Here is a 20,747-nt window from a genome sequence, read left to right on the forward strand (position 1 = left end):
TGCCCACTGCCCTCCAGGCCCAGCAGCCTTCTGGTGTTGTCCCAGCAGCCGGTCTAGGATATGCTGTTGTTTCTCTGAGTTCTGCCGTCCCTGCCCCATCGGCATCCTTCCCTGCTGCTCTGCGTGTCACCAGTGACTCTTGGGCTGCTTCACCAGGCAAAGAAGATCTGTGCCCATGACTCTAATTCAAGGGCCACAGTGGATGATACAGATGCTCTACCTTTGTCATGGTGTCATAAAGTGCCCACATGGGGCACTGTGGCCTGGAGGTATGAGGCAGAATGGGTTCCTCCCTTTGGAGAGCCCTCTGCCGGAAGGGTCTCTAGGCAGCATTCTTTTTTTTTTTTTTTGCGGTACGCGGGCCTCTCACTGTTGTGGCCTCTCCCATTGCAGAGCACAGGCTCCGGACGCACAGGTTCAGCGGCCATGGCTCACGGGCCCAGCTGCTCCGCGGCATGTGGGATCTTCCCGGACCGGGGCACGAACCCGCGTCCCCTGCATCGGCAGGCGGACTCTCAACCACTGCGCCACCAGGGAAGCCCCAGGCAGCATTCTTTAGCTCTGTGTTTTGCAGATGGAGGCAACATGACTCTTCTATCCTCTCTGACTTCCTCAGGGCTCAGACTCGAGTTCAGTGGGGCTGCCAGGAGATACTCGGAGTGGCAGAACCTTGTCTCCCCACTGAGAAAGTAGAGGCTTGTGTGGAGTATCGAGTTCATTGTGCCTGGCCCTGCTCCTCCCCTCAAACTGTGTTTTCCTTTAAAACTGCAGAAAGACGCCCTCAGTCCTCAGCAGGTGCTGCTTCGGCAGGACAGTCGCATGCCTCCATCATCATATATGCCCAGTCCCCTGTGGAGGACACCACTAGACTCACCTCAGATCCCCACTTCATGTGGGGAATTGAAAGGCAGATCCTGTTTGGAAGAGGAGAGACCGAATTATTTTCACTTAATTTTTTAGAGTAGGCAGTACATTTATATGATATAGAATTCAAAAAGGGGAATCCCCTGGTGGTCCAGTGGTTAGAACTCCACGCTTCCACTGTAGGAGGCCCGGGTTTGATCCCCGGTCAGGGACTAAGATCCTGCAAGCCGCATGGTGTGGCCAAAAAAAAAAATTCAAAAGGTACACAAGGGTATCCTGTGAAAAGCCTCCTTGCCAGCTCCACCCCCTGCCATTCAAGTGAACCGGTTTGTGTATCATGTAAAAATGTATCCATGTATTCTACCACCGTTGTAAAAATGGAAAATGGTAGCATACTGTACATACTGTTCAGTACCATGCGTTTTAAACTTCCACACTAGAGCTTCCTCATCCTTTTTACAGCTGCAGAGTATTCCGTTGTATGAATAGACCACGCTTAGATTTAACTGGCCCCTCTAGGTAGAGCTTGGCATTTTTCCAGGGTCCTGCTATTACAAACAATACGACAATGGACAGCTTGTAAATACTTCCTTACAGACACAGGCAGGTGTACCTCCATGGTCAAGACCTAGAGTGAGATTGTTCGTCAGGGGTTATATGAATGTATAATTTTTAAAAATATTGCCAGCTTCCTCCCCATAAGGGTTGTGCCATTTTGCATTCATATGATTGAGAGACAAGAGCCCCTTTGCCCCCAACTACTGTGTCATCAACAGAATACTGTCGAAATTTTGGGTTTTGTTAATGCTGATAGGTGAGGGGTACATTCTCAGTGGTTTGTGGGGCAGGGGAGGGAGGGTGGGGTCACGTTGGAACCTCTGGGTTTCCAGAGCAGTGGTTCACACACAGCACGCACAACACTGTTATTTAGAGAAAACAAAAGAGGCCACCAGCTTTCTAATTTTTGTTTAAAATGTCATATTTTATTTTATTTTTTTAAATGAACGAACAGTGAAATTGATTTTGCCTTGGGTGTATAGTTCTCTGGATTTTAACACTGGGATAGATCTGAGTAACCACCACCGCAACACAGAATGGCTCCGTCACCCCAAAAAAGTCCCCCATGTTCTCCCTTTGTAGTCACACCCTCCCCCTGCCCCTAGATCCTGGCAACCACTGATCTGTTCCCCATCCCTGTAGTTCTGTCTTTTAGAGAATGTCATATAAATAGAACCACACAGCATGTAGCCCTTGGAGACTGGCTTTTTCCATTCAGCATAATTTCCTGGAGATTTCATCAAAGCTGTTACCTCCATCAGTAGTTTGTTGTTTTTTATTGCTGAGAAGTATTCCATTGTATGAAAGTAGCACAGTTTATTTACCCCTTGAATGACATTGGGTTTCTTTTTTCCAGTTCTGGGTGATTATTAATAGAACTGCTGTAAACATTTGTGTACTGATTTTTGTGTGAATGCAAATTTTAATTTCTCTTCAGCATAGCTTAACTTCCACTTCTTATTATGAGTAAATTTAGGTATATTTTATATGTTTAAGAAGCATGCGTATTTCTTTTCCTATAAAGTGCTCATTTCCTTTACTCATTTTTCATTTTGGTGACTTTTATCTTAGACAAGTTGGTTTGGGGGCGCTGACGGGACGTCTGAATGAAAATGTCTAGCTTTCAGTCTAAAGAGGCAGGACTAAAGTTTGAGAGAGACACCTGGAGACATAGTTGTTTTTTTTTTCTTTTGTACTTCGCTTTTTTATTGTTGCATAGTATTCCACTCAATGACTATACAATAGCTTATTTGACCGGTTTTTTGAAATTAAAATTTTTATTGGAGCATCTAAACATGGGCATTTCCACAGACTGTGTCTTCAGGCTCTACATGTGTTTCTCTGTTGAAAAGTTTGTATAGGTCCATGGCCTCATCTCTCCATTCTCTACCAGCGTGACACTCAAATCTATGTCTCCAATGCTGTACAGCAGAAACTAACACAACATAGAAACTACACAAACTATTCAACAGAGAAAAACACACAGAGCCTGAAGACAGAATCTGTGAAAATGCCTGTTTAGGATCTATTAGGATCTAAAGGAGGAAACCAAGAAAGAGACTTCTTAGAGGTCAGAGAAGAGCCAAGATGGTGCAGGGTAATATTAATAAAAGCTGAATATGAAAGGTCTGCTAAGTGAAGGGTGTCAGTCCACAGGGCCCAGTGTTCAGAAAGAGAAAGAACATCTCTTTCCAAGAGTTCCAAGCAAAACCCCCACAATTTTGTCTGATTGGACTGGTGTAGGTCACATGACCACCCCTCCACCAATCACGGTGACCAGGAGATACAGTGCACTGATTGGCCTACCTAGGTCATGTGCTCCAACTCCATAATTTTCCAGAACTTCATGGATCCCCAAGGGGAGGTGTGAGGCTATTGGGTCAAAGACAGATGCTCAAGAAACAACCAGCAAATGTCTAGTAAGCGGCCTTTGAGAATGGTGTATCATCTAGGTCTAGGTTGACAGCACTTGTGTTTCAAGGTGCAGAAGTGGAGATGACAGGTGTAGAAAATTCAATTCAAGAGTTTGGCTCAAGTTTTGGTAACCAGGAAACTTAAATGAAGGATTGTTCCTTTTTCCCCCCAAAATAAAGTAACATCCGTGCATAATCATAGCACAGGAGAAGGTCATGGGGAGAAAGATCACGGAGACCGTGAAGCCTGAGGGATATTTGAAGAGAAGGATGATGGCGGAAGTAAGAACAGGTAAAGCCCAGGTGCCACGTGAAGGACATGCAGCGACACAAGGCTTTCCCCCACGCTTGCCCCTCTCCTATCTGTTCTCCTCACTGCAGTCAGAAACTTGTCATGTTGGTACCCAATGAGAGCGACATCAGTGGCTTCACGTTTCTCCCTGGATGCAGGCTTTAGGAAGCGGACTGGACTCTAGGGCCCTGTGGGAAGTGTCTCCTACCTGTGTTTACTCTTTACTCTCCAGCCCCAAGGGACCATCGAGATCCACAGGCTTATCCCTTTCCCTCTTCAACAACAGTAATCCTCTGTCTCTCCACTAAGCTGTAAGCTCTGCCTAAGTGTGGTGGTGATTGCTTGGCTCACACTGGATCCTCCAGCACTGTGTCTGGCATATAGCAGGCACTCACACATGGGCACTGGAAGGAAGAATGGATGCCCTCTAATCTGTGAAATTTGCTGTAGCCTCAGTGTTTATTTCTAAGGTCTGATTCTCACCCATTGTTCACTCAAATCAGATGTCATTTTATTAGAAACTAAACAAGAGAAATAATGAAGCTATTAGAAAAAAAAAAACAAACCTAAGCCCTTAGAGTTCTACTTTATATTTATATGAAAAAAAAAAAAGTGGAAGGCAACATGCCAAAATATAGACAGCGTTAACTGTAGGCGGTGGAAATAAGGATCTGGTTTTTTTTTCTTATACTTTTCAGTGCTTTCCAGTTTTTCCACAATGCATGTGTTTTACTTTTTGGTGTTTCCCAGGTTTTCCAATACATTGAGGAAAGTGTTTCAATTTTCCAATGGTTAAACTTTCAAAATAATCCATGTGAAACTTTGTAACAGAACCACAGCAAGCTCCTCATTCTCTGACTTAGATGTATTCATCTCTTGGTTACATTAAGAATTCACCTTATTTGTATGGAAATATGTTAATATAAATGTTTCAGACATTACCTGAAATTTCTAAAAATCTTATATGTTCTGGTACAATGTTATAAGTCATAATTCTAGTTATCACTTTAAAATGTATATCTCAGAAATAACTAAATTTCCTTGTCAATTGCACTACTATGAACTTTCATCAAATCTTTAACCGTGGTCATTTTTAAGTCTTTTGTCACTTACAGACAGTTCTGGGAGTACTCTGATGCTTTTGCAAAAATGTTCCTATAAAAGGGTTTCATCTTCAAGGAATTCGTGCAAAAGACTGACAAGTACAGGTTTCTGGTAACTGACTATACTGCTGAACTGAATGAATAAGCATTTTCAGAACTCTAATGGAAAACTGATGAATTCATAAAAGATCAAGATAAAAAAAATTAATTACATGGGACTGAGTGAACTGATGAGGATGATTATAGTTTTTGTGACTTTCTGTTTGAATAAAAAAAAAAATCCCACAGGGACTCAGAGGTAAAAATATACAAATCAATTTTCACTGCAAAGTAAAGGAGCTGTTACAGTGGAGGATTCCTGGACTGAATGTCAATATCATGACCTAGTATGAGTGTGTTTCGTGTTTGGTAATTGCAATCACTGTTGCTTTTGTTGTGGTCATGCATTTACAATGCTTGGTGTCAGTTGATTTATCTCTTGTAAAAATAAAATACAGTGTGTGTGAGGAAAAAAAAAAAAGAATTCATCTAATGAATTTTGCTGCGAGAACACTAAAGGAAGAAGAAAGTGGATGACATGAAGGAGTTAAAAATATTTTAAACAGGAGTTTAAGGAAAGAAGCAAGCAGGGAGGGAGAGAAAGAGGAAGAAATAGGGAAGGTGGGAGGGTCAGAGGAAGCAAGAAAGAAAACCAGAATCTAAAATGTAAAGAAGGATTGATTAAATCAAGCATGGTGCACACACCCGGTGAAATCTATACACTATTTGAAATTCTGTCTCTGAAGACAGAGTGGTAGTACCCAGACGGGCATGGTGGAGCTTTGGCACCACCACATCCACAGCGTCTTCTCAAACCACCCCAGACAAACGCGCTCCATAAGTAATGACGGTGTGCTTGCTAGGAAGTGGTTCCCGAAGCAGCCAGCTTCCTGCTCCAGCCAGCTGCAGCCCCGACCCCTGCCTGCCAAGAAAGGATGACGCCACCTCTGTGAAGATCACGACAGCCCTTGTGATACACTATGAAATCAAAAATAATAAAGAGAATTCCTGGCGGTCCAGTGGTTAGGACTCAGTGCTTTCACTGCCATCGCCTGGGTTTGGTCCCTCGTCAGGGAACTAAGATCCTGCAAGCTGTGTGGCGCAGCCCAAAGTTTTTTGAAGTACAGAATTCAAAAAAAAAAATAATAATGATAGATTGAAGGAACAGTGTGATTATAGCTATGCATTAAGAAAATAATTTATTCCAAAAGACAGAAAAACTGGAAGAAAAGACATAGCATGAATAGCGTGATTGTGGTTTGTATTTTTCCTATTTTCAAATGTCTACAACTGTACTTTTTAAAAATATGTATTAGGGCTTTCCTGGTGGCGCAGTGGTTGAGAGTCCGCCTGCCGATGCAGGGGACGCGGGTTCGTGCCCCGGTCCGGGAAGATCCCACATGGGAGCTGCTGGGCCCGTGAGCCATGGCCACTGAGCCTGCGCGTCCGGAGCCTGTGCTCCACAACGGGAGAGGCCACAGCAGTGAGAGGGCCGCGTACCGCAAAAAGAAAGTATTATAAAACAATACAAAAATTGTATTTTAAATGTCAAATCAGTTATATTTGAATCAAAATTATACCTGTATACAGGGGAGCACTCACCTGATGTACATCATCCGTGTCTCTCCTGCAGGATGTGCTGGGTGGCATCCTGATCACCGCCATCCTCATCGTCCTCACCTACCCCGCCTGGACCCTCATCGATCGCCTGGACTCGGCCAGCCCCCTCTTCCCTGTGTGTGTCCTGGTGGTACCATTCTTCCTGTGTTACAATTACCCCGTGTCTGATTACTACAGCCCGACCAGAGCGGACACCACCACCATCATGGCTGCCGGCGCTGGGGTGACCATAGGATTCTGGATCAACCATTTTTTCCAGCTCGTGTCCAAGCCCACGGAATCCCTCCCTGTTATTCAGAACATCCCACCGCTCACCAGCGACCTGTTAGTTTTGGGTCTGACCAAATTTACTGTGGGAATTGTGCTGATTCTCCTGGTTCGTCAACTCGTACAAAATCTCTCGCTGCAAGTGTTGTACTCCTGGTTCAAGGTGGTCACCAGAAACAAGGAGGCCAGGCAGAGGCTGGAGATCGAAGTGCCTTACAAGTTTGTCACCTACACGTCGGTTGGCATCTGTGCTACCACCTTCGTGCCAATGCTACACAGGTTTCTGGGATTACTGTGAGCCTCAAGTGGTGGGAAATTAGCTCACTGGACATGAGAGCAAGACACCAAAAAGCTGTTGAGTGGGGAAGCTGACGACACATTTTTCTTTAAAAAAAAAAAAAATTCCCTAAGTCACATGTCTGTTTTGCTGATACCTGAGATAAATGTTGCTGCTTTATGGAAGGAAAAATGGTCTCACGTGACCACTAGCCTGCAAGCGTCATGTTGCAGATGAAGCCAGGCAGACCCCCAGCTGAGTTCTTTAAGGCGCCCCACCCTGTCCATTACTTGGACTTTGGACCAGTCCTGGGCTGGCAGGAGTTGTGGCCTGGCTTAGGAACGGCCACAAGCCCCCCTGGGTTCTGGAGAGCCTAAAGAGACGGGCATGATCCAGGAGGCTGGACGTCGGGCGTTCCTTTTCAGCTGTGACCTTGCCCAGCACTGAGTCTCATTTCCAAAACTGGAATGTTGGTCCAAGAGAAAGGGGGCGCCACGTGAAACTGCGTTCCTTGGACAGGGCGACTTTCTGGTCGTGATGATCACATTAGACAGTGCCTGCTTGGGGGGAAAGAGCACTGTGAACCTCGCTGGGAAGCATGAAACGCGGGGGCAAAGCTGGCGAGGTCACGGGCATGAGCCTGCTTTCCTTATGCATCCTGGTCTCTGTCAGGTGCATACTGGACAGGGATCCTCTCCTCCTCGTTTGTACACTTTGCAAGATTCCAGGCACCATTTCTATCCTCTTCTGACCCATGAACCCAACTGGCTGCTCCCTTCTCACCTCATCTGAGTGTCCTGCTCTGTCCTGCATCAGAATGACTTGGGACAAGCCCTCTGCTTCAGCTTTTTTGCTTCCTTACAAACTGGGAAGGCAGTGTTGTCTGTCCGTGAAAGTGGATCAATAGAAGAACAGAGGAACATAATCCTTCCTGGGGCCTGACAGAGGGAATAGGCCTCCCTCCCTGACACTGTTCCTCCACTTAGTTTCCTAAATCTATTTGCTCATCTGAATAGAACCAGTGGCTCCCTTTCCATCTTCCCACCTCTTTCTCACCTCTTGGCAATTTGAAGGGTAATTAATGCAAGAACCACATCAGCCTCTCTTAGGAAAAGAAGCCAACAAAATACAACACCCTTTAAATCTCGGGAGAGTCCTTAGACTTAGGAAGGTGGTCATTATGCAGACAACCCCCTGCAGGGGCTCCTCTTCAGTTCTTAAGAATGAGGAGGAACAGGTATCAACAATGTTCTTAAAAGTGAGTATCAACATGTAATTAACAACGTGTCTTTTGCGTGTAGCGCCTGAGCTGCTGAAGCCAACGATTTATAACCCTCTTGCATCCTCACCATGCACACACTTCGGGGGAAAATTAGCCTGCCTGGAGAGTCAGGCCCTTACCTCTGCATCCAGCATGAAAACTGAACACCGTTTCTCCTGATTTTGAATACGCACCCTGGCCTTTTTGTTGTGATGATCCTTAGTATTTGACCTAATGCTCCAGTTTATTGAAAAGAATAATTGTAAGACATCCTAATTTTCCTTCAAATTCTTCTGACATTTTTCATAGTTAGAAGGCAGGGGTCAAAATGACCTGCCGTTTGCCTGTTTTTAGATCATACTCTGACCAGTATTTGTGGCACCGTGATGGGGAGATGCCCCAGCTCACGGGCACCCCTGCCCTAGGCTGCCCCACAATGCAGTGCACGGGGCACTTCCCTGTACCTCCGTCCCCACAGGCTGCCAAACCCGAGGTCACAGTGCTAGCTAATATTTACGCGAAATGATTTTAGTTGATTTCTCTGAAGCCAACTAGCAAAAGGATCAGCCTTTTCCACTTGTATCTTTTGAGAAGGGCCATAATCACTGTCACAGCAGTGGGTGTGGGTGATTCATTTGTGTGTGTGTACATTTTACTGATGTCCTTTCGTTTTAAGTCCCAGCAATAGGATTGCGATCAGCTGTATTATATATTTAAGGCTGTATTTACACAATTTGGATTGAGGATGAATATGTTAGCCACAGCTCGTTAAAGAAAGACCCGTGGATTTGTCATGACTGGTCGCTTTTCAAAGTCTCTTGATATAGCATCTGAAGAATAAAATGTGCATATTGGTGAGGCCAAGCTTAGTTTTTGAGCACTAGTTCTGTGGCTTAGAAGCTGGTTGGAAAAGTCCTTACCTGATTCAAACTGCAGCTCGGCCAGCCCTCTTCATTCACTTCACACAGCGCTTCACTCTGTTAGACCCTCACACCCTCTCAGTCTTTCCTTCACGCACGCACACACACGCCCCTTCAAAGACTATGCCTCCTGTCTCTGACCTTTGGATTTTCTCTCTGGGGAAAGACTGCCCCCTGCTGGCTTGCGTCAGGCTTGGTCCAGAGCCTCTCTTGAGCGGGAGTCCTGGAGATGAAGTTTCAGAATCCAGCTCACCGTGATGTATCCAATCTAAGCTTAGGACCTGCGGTCTGGCCAGTCCTGAACTTGGAAATGGTGACAGCAGAGCCCTTGGGGTCGTTGGCCCCTCCAGGAAGAACACACGCCCTGTTCCTGGCGGTCCTCATCCTGCCCCCAGCCCACCAGCTCTCTGGACCAGGACATCATCCTGTGACTGTCATTTTAAACAGCCATCATCTCAGGCCAGCTTTGCTCGGACTTGCACCATAACAGAATATGCAAAAGAAAACGCGGACGAGACCATGAACTAAAAACCCTAAACAGCTGAAATCGCCCCTCCACGTGCCTGCAGATCACAGCGTAGCACAGGATTTTCTTGCCCAAATAGGCGACTCATGCTTCCCGAGTGTAACCAAAGCATGCGGTGTTTCGGGGCCATAGGCTCCGGGTTTCTATTTTGGAAACTTTCAGCTGTCTTATGTACCATATGTAAATTTATTCTTTTTAAAATAAAATCATTTTTAAGATTTATTAAATGCTTTAAAAGCCCAGTGTTCTGCTACCTTGGAATTTTTTTTCCCTAGATCTTTTTCCCCCAGATCCTCAGGGTTCATGCGACCTGAGTTGAGAAGAGACGACAAAAATAAACAGGAGGCTGTACAATTTTCTGTCGCTGTCATGCTTCAGTCACGTGCAAATGTTGGTGAGCATCACAGCAGCCACAGGTGTGATGAACAGGAAGTAAGTGGTAAGACTGCATGCTTAATTATCCTCCAAGTCCTTGATACTAAAGAGCATCCTCTTAACCATACTTAGAGATAAATGTCACTATGTATTGAAAGGTAAGTGTTAAAGGTGAGGCTGGTAAAGGTAAGTAAAACAGATGAGTGTGTTTTACAGATGAGTATGTTGTCTGCTGAACAAAATGGACATGAGCGCATTTCACATTCACGTCATTGCAACGATATGCTCTGCCTTTAGGCGTCCTTCGCTATTTGAAATGGTGCCGAAAGCTGATGACGCTCTTCTTTGCAGGGCTGAGGCTGGGACCTATTTGTACCTTGAATGCTGTGTATTTCATTAATACCTAATATGCTGCATGCTTGAGGCCGGATGGGACCTCATCTGCCCTGTGGAGTTCTCTCCAGAGAGAGGAGACTCAGGCTCAGAAAATTATAATCGAGACCCAAAGTGTTAAGGCTGTAGGGAAAAGATAACTTTGTAGTGTGAATTGAGAAGAGGGAGAGAGGAATTCCAGCTTTGAGGTCTGTGACTCAAGGGAGGCTCGTGGGAAAAGCAGTGTGTGAGCCAGGCTTAAAAAGAACAGATGGGGTTTGCACAGGGATGTGATGCACAGGAGGTATGAGATGGTACTCCATGGTGAGGGCACAGCTTGCCAGAGACACTTCTCCAAAAACCTCCAGCTCTAACAAAGACAGACCACACCCGTGCTGGTGAGTGTGTGTGGGAATAACAGTGGTGGCAGGGGTGGGAAAAACGGTGAGCAAGGGGCTCTGATGTTGCAGAACCGAATCACGAGAACAGGAAGGAAGCAGAAGCAGCTCTTTAGTCCCTTTCCTTGCCTCCACATGGGACCATCCAGAGGAGTTGACATCTACAGGTGGTAAGTCTCCTTTCATTGTTCTTCATTCGAATATTTACCCGTGGGTGCCTTCCCCTTCTGCCGTCTGTGAACCTGTCATTCCCATGTCCTCGTTCGTCTCTCAGCAGACGGGACGGCAACGAGGGACTCAGTCTGCACCCTTGGCGCCCGTGCCTCTTCCCTCTTCTCTTTGCTCAGCTCCCTGAAGCAGTCCCATGAAACTTCATCTTAAAAACATTTTACCACGATCCTGGCTCTTTCCAGGACCTGTAAATACTCCACGTTGCTCTTTGATGATCAAGAACCAAGCCCTGTTTCTCTAGTAAGAAAGGTTAACCAGAAACAAGTGGGATGTGAGTATAGACGTATCTCGTTCTATGGGATAGATGTTTTCTTAAAAGCTGCCTGTGTTTTGATTGTTTAAATGTGAATTTTAAGTGCACTGAGGGATTTGCTCTTTAAGTCATAGGGCATGGCACTTCTTCATTTCTGTAAACATAAGACACACCACGCACGCATTGTTTTCTTCAGGTGGGGCACACCTGTAGTGCAGACTTGACTACTTACAGGATGCATACTAAGAAGAATGAGAGCTGAATGTGGACCGTGAATAGAATGTTAAATTCTTAAAACTGTAGCCTCATGAGACAAGGGAAATCTATACGAAGCCAAAATCCTTTCTCCTCTTCCACGCCTGTCTGTACAGCAAGCAAAAGCCAGCAAGACAAGCAGGGATGTAGCTGGAGTTCCGGCTGGGACGCTTCTTTGCTGCACACACTCAGCACACCTGCTGGCACCTGTAGCTGGCACTCTCTCGCTATAACATCAGGGTCCCCTTGGTTGGAGCACAAGCCAGATTCTTTCTCAGTGGAGAGTTTCAAAGAATGTCAATGCCTCTTCAATACACACAAAGCCAGCCTTAGAGCACTGCGGGTGGGGCAGGGTGACAGTTGGTACTGCCATCATGCCATCTACCTGCATGCGTGAGCCTAAATAGGGGCCAGGGTCTCCTGGGCTTCCAGTCCGCAGTGTCTTGTGGGAACCAGGTGGATGACCCTGTGACGGGAAACCGTGCACAGGGCACACTAAGCACAGACCATTTTAGCCATCTTAATTAGGCACTGATAAAAATATTTGGCTGGAAAACTATTTTTGCTGTGGGGGAATAAAACCACAGCTTAACGTAAATTCTTCATGAAGTGAGTCAATCAGTTCTGCTGCTATTAAATAGGTAATAGTATTTTCATCAGGGTATCCCTTTCTACTTTATCTCCAACGTCATAGTTTTTTCATTGTTAGAAATTCAAAATATCCATCTTCCACGTCTCGTCTTGTTCAGTCTTCACTCTGGCTTCTTAAAGATATGGGATAGAGTTATAATATCCTTGTCTATTAATTTTATCAGCTAGGTAATTTTTCAGTCTGTTTTTTATTCATTTTTCCCCTTCCTATTGGTTGTATTTGCCACTTTCTTTGCCTGATACTTTTTTTTATTGGATGCCAGATACTGTGACGTCTACAGTGTTGGGTGCTGGATATTTTTTTTATCACTATACATATTCTTTGTTCTAGGATGCAGTTCATTCCTTGGAAGTAGTTTGATTCTTCTGGACCTTACTTTTAAGCTTTATTGGTTGAACCAGAGTAACGCTTAGTCTCGAGTTGGGTCTCCCCACTACGGAGGCAAAGCCCTTCTGGGTACTCTCCCCATGGTTTCCGAGGTTTGCTAGCTCCGGCCCACCTCGTGTGGGCTCCCAGGGCGGTTCCCTCACGTCTGTGGATGTTCCAGGCGGTCTCCTCTTCCTGAGCAGTTCCCTCACTGGCAGTGCTCAACTTAAGACTCAAGGGCGGGGCCTCTGCCTATCTCTCCTCGGCTCTTACGGCTTCCCTGCCAACTCTAGCCGCTTCGGCCTCTGTGGACTCCCAGCTCCATCTCAACTCCTGGAGACCTCCGACCTCCACCTCGGTCCCCACCGCTGCACCACAGCCTGGACTCTCTCCAGGCCGTAAGCTGGAGAATCACAGGCCTCACCTTGTTTCTTTTCTATCTCTCGGGGGATCACTGGCCTTCGTTGCCTGGTGTCTAATGTGTTGAAAACCACTGCTTTACGTATTTCATTTGGATTTGTAGATGGGTAAGCAAAGGAGGAAAATGTTCCTTGGGAAGAAGGGAGTAAAGACTACATGTATGGATCAACTAGGATGCAAGACGCTGAACTAACTTGAAGACTGGAGAGGAGGTCAGTCAGGTCCAGCCGATCCATGCTTGTTTTCATTATGCTCCAGAACAAACCCTGTCCAGGGCCTCCCCGTGACAGTGGTGCTCAGTGTTTCCCACAGGTTGTCTCACCTACACGATCTCTCTCCTCCGTACAGCATGGTTTGCTATTGGGGCACCTTTCCGTCTGGCTTATTTTACTTCATCTGCCGCAGGCTCACTGCCAGTGCTCTGTGTTTAAACATTGTGCCCGACAGTCACAGCTAAGAGATCTCCAGTGAATCCCGTCCGTCTCTGAGTAGCCTTTCAGCACCAGTGTGGATGTCTACACGGGTTTGCCTCCATTACAACTGGTTTCTTGTTGGCCCTAAGTAGGTACTCATTTCAGGGGTGGGCGGAATGTAGGAAATTTCTTTTTCTACCAGGTTTGGAACCAAGCAGGCACATTTCCTCAACATCCTCACTTTTCTGTCTTAATATTTAAGGGCACATTTGCTTTGCATGTCTGACAAGTCCTATAATTCAAATGCTGGAGCAGTTCTCTCATGCCAGCACCTCCTAACACCTGGGGGTGGGGTGGGGGAGGGCTTTTTCAAAATGTGTTCTAATGCAGAACATGTCATGTTCCTGATTTCCTTAAACCGAGACAATCAAGCCCAAACCTATGGATGAGGAGTGAAGAACCTGAGTGTGGGCCTCAAGTATATTTTTACTGCACTGCATGGGTCACATGAGGGAGAAGAAACAGGGCTTTAGCCTTACATAATTCAATTAAACCCTCTCCTGGAGGTGTTTGTTCAACCCACAGTCTACATGTTTACAGTCATCCTTTCTGTTTACTAGAAAGTTGAAGGTGGGCAGGCAACCTGAAAACAAAGCAGGCGGTAGTGGAAATGAAAATCACCCGGATTGGCGTCAAGTACTTGCCACGTGGCTCCTCTGCCTTTGTCCAGGGAGGCCGATTGCCCCACATGGACTCTGGTCAGGGGCCTTAGGGAGCTGCTCACAGATTGTCCCAGAGGTGAGCCCTGCCTTGAATCTGATTACATATGCCATCCTCTACTTTTTTTTTTTAAGTTTTTTTGCTTGTTTGTTTTAAGTTATTTTATCTATTTCTTTTTGGCTGCGTTGGGTCTTTGTTGCTGTATGCGGGCTTTCTCTAGTTGCGGTGAGCGGGGGCTGCTCTTTGTTTTGGCGCGTGGGCTTCTCATCGTGGTGGCTTCTCTTGTTGCGGAGCACGGACTCTAGATGCGTGGGCTTCAGTAGTTGTGGTGCACGGGCTTAGTTGCTCTGTTGCATGTGGGATCTTCCTGGACCAGGGCTCGAACCCGTGTCTGCTGCATTAGCAGGCGGATTCTTAACCACTGCACCACCAGGGAAGCCCCATCCTCTACTTTAAAAAAAAATTATATACATAAAATTATTCAAGCTCCTTATAGTAAGTCACAACTCAGAAGAGCAGATGTCAAATGCTTTTCTTATTTAGAGGAAATATTTTGCTGAAGGCAGTTGTATTGCTTTAAGGCCACCTGTTAGCTTTTGGATGAAACAGACAAAAGAGCCAAGTCAGTACAAAGCACTGGGGTCAGTGACATTTACAGGAAACACCAAGCACAGAGGCTAACACCGAGACAAAAGATTGTGTGTGCTGAGCCCATCACTACCGAGGGCAGAGGCAGTGGCTAGGCGAGCTGGTTCCTAGTTAGGCTACTCCTGTGTGAAAGGTAATAGCAGAATTTCATGTGCCCTGCATTGAGAAATCGAACGTACTGAGATTATATACAGCTCAAGAACAAAAGTCACATCTAAGAAACATCTAAGATATTCCAGTGTGGTGTTCAAATATCTAAGACAATACCAAATGCGGATAGTTACAGTCTTGCATCCTTAGGGATGGTTTTTCATGGTCCCTAAGCCAGTGATATTTTAGGGGGAGGCATACGGAAGTCCACTGGAGCACTCTTTGTAATTGCAGAGTTGGCAACAACAGAAGGTTCATCAGCAGAGGAACAGCTGAACAAATTATGGACATCCACGCGATAGGACTTTGTATCATTTAAAAGGTAGGTAGGTCTAAAGGTACTGGCCTGGGAAAATGGGACATATTAAGTGAAATGTCATGATATACACTATAGAAAATAGAAACCAGTAAGTAAAGCATGACCCCGTGTGTGTGTGGGTCTGACTGTCTAAGGAAAACGTCAGAAACAACGTGAACTGTTAACAACGGTTAGTTACTTTAGAGGATTGCAGGAGGAAGGGTAAATTAGGTTGGGATGGTCTTACTTTGTACAGTTTTTTAAAGTAGTGAAGTTTTAATTTTTTGTGTTTTTTAGTATTTTATATATAAAAAACAAAACTGGTTAAAAAAAGAAAACCTCAGCATTTGGGTAAGTAGGTAAATAACGCCAAACACTGAGTGACCCATGGGCTCTACGTCACTCTTACTAGGCGTCACAAACCCACGTTTTAGCCATGTGACATCTGGGCACATTATTAATCTCTGTCAATTGTTCTCATCCTATAAGTCAGGGAGAATCCCTATTCTAACTCCCTCCTACAATTGTTAAACCAAGAAATTAAAATGTTGAGACAAAATCGCATGTGAAAATATAAACTGAAGAGTAATGCAAGAATGTCAGGCTGCAGAAGTTATCTGTAAGCTAGAACAGGACTCAATTATATCTAATTCCTCTTTTAATACGAGGGCTCCCAGTTTTTACTACATAGGTGTGTCTTCTCCAGTGAAAGCTTTCTGGCAGGCAGTGCCCACAGACTGCTCTGGCTCCAGTTCAAATGCCTCACGGGGGCGAGTGTAAGACGATCTGGCTGCGGAGCCTCCACTCTAAGCCGAAGATTCGTTTCTTCTTCTCATGTACCCGATATTGTTATTCTTCCTGCTGTCTCCTGCTTCAGAGGGCAGAAACCTCCACATGATGGATGGAGTTGATCTTACCCCTTTCATGCTGGGATATACAGTTACAAGTTGTTTCTGACCATCCAAAAATTATCCAGGTGGCTGGCTGCTAACAGAACTCATGGCTCCACCCACTTCAACAATGGCTATCACATGACTCACCCTGATTTCAATCATAGCGAACTTGAAACTGGGGGAGAATGTCTCACTAACGGTAGTGGACCAGTAAGCCATCATGTGCAGACATGCCGATTCTAAAATTCATGCTTTTACCCTTTGTGTGCATCTGCTGGTGTTCGTATTAAAATACAACATGTTGCATTAATTTTTCACTCCCAGCTTTACTGAGGTGTAACCTACATTTTAACAACCTCCTTAATTAAGGTATAGATATTTCCATCACCCCAAAGAGTTTCCTCTTAACTCTCTGCAGTCAATTTCCCTTCCACAGGCTCTAGCCAGTCAATCAATTTGACTTTTCTAGAACTTCATATAAATGGAATCACTTGTAGTCTTGCATCTGGCTTCTTGGACTTAGTGTTTTGAGATTCATTCATGTTGTTCTGAGTATCAGTCGTTTTTTTTTGGCGGAGAAGCATTCCATAGTATAGATATACTATAATTTGTTTATCCATTCATCTGTTTGAATAACACTGCTGTGAACATTTGCATAAAAATCTTTGTATGGCCATATGAGTAGAGTAAACCTAGGAGTAGAATGGCTAGATGGCAGATGTATGTTTCATGATTTAACATATTGCAAAACTATTTTCCAAAGTGGCCGTTATCCCTTTACATTCCCACCAGCCACACATGAAAGTTCCAGTCTTGCCAACACTTGGTATAGTCAGTCTTTTTAATTTTAGCCATATTAATTCGTATTTATTTTTTTCTTTGCATTTCCCTGATGATTAATGATGTTGAGCATCTTTTCATGTGCTTATTTATCTTCTTTTGGGAAATGTCTGTTCACATCTTTTGTCCGTTTTTTAAAAACTGGGTTGTCTTAAGTTATAAGAAATCTATGAATGCTGGACACAAACCTTCTGACGAGCATTATTTTTAATGGGCGTATCTCACTTCATTACTGAAATGTAAGGATCAGCTTACAATGGGATTGGGAAGGAGGAGATGGCAGTCTGTACGTTCACAAATCTTGCTAAGCTGGACATTGCTGCCCTGATTCAAGGTAGTAATATTAGTATTAGGTGCAGCAAAAGCTCCATATACAAAATTCTTGTCTATCCTTATTAGCTATTTCTACAGGGACTTACTTTGAAGTTGTTTTTACAGTTTATTGTGTTTCATATCATCTCAACAGTAACAGAACTTTTCTCAAACATTACACCCAGCTTTTTTCAATACATGGTACCTACTGGAGGATTCTAGATCAAAGTATTAAAGTATTAAAGTAAATTAGGAGGTTAAGACAAGGCAGAAGCTTAGCTTCAGAGAAGGAGAGACCTAATACCTCTGTATAAAATAAGACAGAAACTAGTAGCTATATTAATTATTTAAAGCCATGATTTTATAACACTGACAACAATAAAATGTATGGCCTAGGACAAAAATAAGTTCTTCATTGTTTCCTAATGTTCATAGTGCACTGGTACCAGTGTGTCCCTTTTAACTCTTCTAGCAGAATGAATCTGTGCTGTGTGTCCACAAACCCCATCTCTGAGTATCACAGAGTAGCCAATACCGATGCACCCTCAAATACTTTGAATATATGTGCATTTTTCTTTCACTTTAAGATGACTTCAAAGGCTGTAACTATTACACCATCACTAATTCTTAAAAGTTTTCTAAAAATGCTGTTATTGTTTCCCAGTGATGAACATGCATCAAACATAGAAAATAAGAACTAAAAATTCTTAGTTAATCTCGTACGTGTGCTCTAATCAGCTATCTCATGTCATCAGGGAAAAGAACAGGATTCTGTCCTGCAGACGTGATGGTGAGAGGCTCTGATGTGTGGAGAGCTTCTCTGTTTCTCAGAACAGCTCCTGGCCCCCCACTGGGCTCTCACGTACAAGCTGGCCTGATGCGGGGATGGCAGTACCACCCACGGAGCCAGACACTGCTTTCTACTTTATTCAACATTAATGCACAAGCACAAGTGGACTGACTTACTGTGGGGAGAACTAAAGGGCACCTAGGAGGAGAGAGGGACCTTCGGGGCGAGAACCACACAACAGAGACCCATCTTCACAAAAACGGCTCAATGTTGATTTCCACGCAGGAGCAGGGCATGGTCAGCTCGAATTTGGTGATAACATCAGGATGAAGGACCCCCAGCTTCCCGATGCTCTGACCCCGGGCAAAGATCTCAGCACATCGCCCGGGGAAGAATGCAGGGCCTGAAAAACAGGGAGAGAAAGATCAACGTTTCTCCTGGAAAAAATGTCAAGACATTTAACATTGAAAGCTCACTAGTCTACTTTGAAAAATAACTATTCTTCTTTAAACCACTGGCCATGAAATAAGAGTGCTCCCTCACACTTTCTGGTCTTAAAAAGAAGCATTTGAGACAGCTAGTGGGAAGCAGCGGCATAGCACAGGGAGATCAGCTCGGTGCTTGTGACCACCTAGAGGGGTGAGATAAGGAGGGAGGGAGACGCAAGAGGGAAGAGATATGGGGCTATATTCACTTTGTTATAAAGCAAGAAACTAACACACCATTGTAAAGCAATTATACTCCAATAAAGATGTTGAAAAAAAGAAGCATTTTATAAGGAAAGAAAAGGTTAGGGGCAAATATGAAAATCAGGGCCCTGTGTTTTTTATCACAGCGGTCCAGGAAGGATGAAGAAAAGGAGGCTGAAGGAGCAGGGGTGGGAGAAGACTTGGGAAGTATGCAGACGTGGAACTGCTCTACAGAGGACAAAGGGAAAAATGAAATGTAAAACCAACGACTTTGCCTGGGAAGAACCTGTTTTGAAACAGGTTTTTCCATAGTAATACTTGCTGGATTAAAGCCTACACTGAATTCATGTACTATTCAAAACATCACTCTTTTCTACCTCATTCCATAGAGAAACGCGAGCTGCACTGTCATCGGCAGGCGTAGGCCTTGTACCAGAATGTGACCCACATTCCTGTGGGAAAGAGAACTTCCTAAGCAGTTCTGGCACATCTACTGTAAACCTGCAGCAGAGGCTAGCCCCAGAGCAAGGCTGGGTTGGCCTCTGATCTACTCAAGACAGGCAGAAGCTTCCCTCCCCATCTGGGTGCCAAGGCATGGCTATGGCTTACTAACCCAGTAACAGTTCTTGAGGTTTAAACAGCTAAAAACAAGCGAGCAGACAAACGTACAGGCCCACTGCAGAGTCACTAAGTTACCAGTGCCACAGGGACGCATCAACGCTCCATACTCCACTGAGGTTAACGCCAATGCTGACTCACTTCTCTCATCACCAACTTGTAAAGGGATTAGGTCCGCAGCTCCTGACTGATTCACCCAAAACATCTACTGGCATCAACTATAAAATGCCGAGCCACAAGCCTCCAGCCCGCCATTTCAGAGTGAGTGCGTTATTTATGAAAGAGTAAACTTCTGAGTCTCTACTAATGGTTCCAAGGTCAGCATAAGGAAGAAACACAGAACTGTGTGTGTGTGTGTGCGCGCTACCATTAAGTTAGCACCCGTCACACCACAGAGACACAGGACGATTATACAGAAGGATGTTTTCCTGAAAAATATTTTTAACTGTCATTCTTAAATAACCCCAAAGCAACCTGGTTGAATTATAAGGTGGCCTTGTTTCTCACATGCCCCCAAACTAAATAATTCTGTTTCACCATTAAAGCAAAAATTTCAATGAACTGCATTTGAAGTTCATAATTGTTTGGCTACGTGCATTAATCCACACTTGGAGAGAGGGATCAAATAAAATAATACAGAAACCATACTGCATCGATAATGTACAGCCTAAGAGAGAGACAAATATTGCTAAATCTGACAAAGATGGCATGTTTTAATTCTGTCAAAATAAAAAACCTAACTTAAAAGATAAAACCAGGCCAAAAATAAAACACATAAGTTGTACTCCCTGGAGGTCCAGTGGTTAAGACTCCATGCTCCCAATGCAGGGGGCATGGGTTCAATGCCTGGTCGGGGAACTAAGATCCTGCATGCCATACAGTGTGGGCCCCCCCCTAAAAAAGACCACCCCCCTCTGCCACCAAATAAATATTCACATGACAAGTCTGTAAGAGTGTTGGTGGTAAGTGGTATAACCAAGAATCAGAGCTGAAAGGCCTGCCCCAAAGTCATTTATTCCATCACCCCTGGCACCCCTTATACAGAATTACATCTGAATAAACTACACTATCTGAAAAAGATACCAGATTATTTTTTTCTTTTTCCAGATTATTTTTAAAGGCCATTCAGAGAGGAAGTTTTCGAGAACTTCCCTGATAACCTTGCTATGTTTAAGAATCCTCACTGTACCCAAATCCTTCTTTATCTATCTTCAAATTCCAATGTGATTGGATTCATTTTAACTGAAGCATAAAACCAAACTATTTTAGAATCTAAGCCAGATGTGCTAGCTCTGACAGTGTTAGCAAAATAAAGCCTAAGAGATAAGAACTTAGAATTTTTACGTCATAAAGCAACTTTTTGAATCAGAGCTTTTTAAGCAAAATTCAGTCACGTTCTTCTTCAGCTGGCAAG

The 20,747-nt window shown here is 44.5% G+C and overlaps 2 protein-coding genes and 1 long non-coding RNA gene across 7 annotated transcripts in view; 2 read left to right on the top strand and 1 right to left on the bottom strand.

Moving 5' to 3' along the window:
- The window catches only part of SGPP2 (sphingosine-1-phosphate phosphatase 2), a 125,327-nt gene extending 115,444 nt beyond the window's left edge, over window positions 1-9,883 (top strand). For all 3 annotated transcript variants that reach the window (XM_033426799.2, XM_004262658.3, XM_033426798.2), the window contains one exon: window positions 6,403-9,883. In XM_033426799.2, the coding sequence (XP_033282690.1) occupies window positions 6,403-6,954 (552 nt within the window). In that variant the 3' untranslated portion in view covers window positions 6,955-9,883. The remainder of the gene's footprint in view (window positions 1-6,402) is intronic.
- Window positions 9,884-14,185: 4,302 nt separating this feature from the next.
- LOC125965061 (uncharacterized) lies at window positions 14,186-19,691 on the top strand. The gene is made up of 2 exons (XR_007478548.1): window positions 14,186-15,215; window positions 17,992-19,691. It is a non-coding gene; the product is annotated as an uncharacterized LOC125965061 (long non-coding RNA).
- FARSB (phenylalanyl-tRNA synthetase subunit beta) overlaps window positions 18,148-20,747 on the bottom strand; it is a 66,115-nt gene continuing 63,515 nt past the window's right edge. For all 3 annotated transcript variants that reach the window (XM_004262656.4, XM_033426781.2, XM_033426791.2), the window contains one exon: window positions 18,148-18,429. In XM_004262656.4, coding sequence (XP_004262704.1) covers window positions 18,278-18,429 — 152 coding nt within the window. In that variant the 3' untranslated portion in view covers window positions 18,148-18,277. The remainder of the gene's footprint in view (window positions 18,430-20,747) is intronic.

Source organism: Orcinus orca, chromosome 7, assembly GCF_937001465.1.
Source record: "Orcinus orca chromosome 7, mOrcOrc1.1, whole genome shotgun sequence".
NCBI classification, from domain to species: Eukaryota; Metazoa; Chordata; class Mammalia; order Artiodactyla; family Delphinidae; genus Orcinus; species Orcinus orca.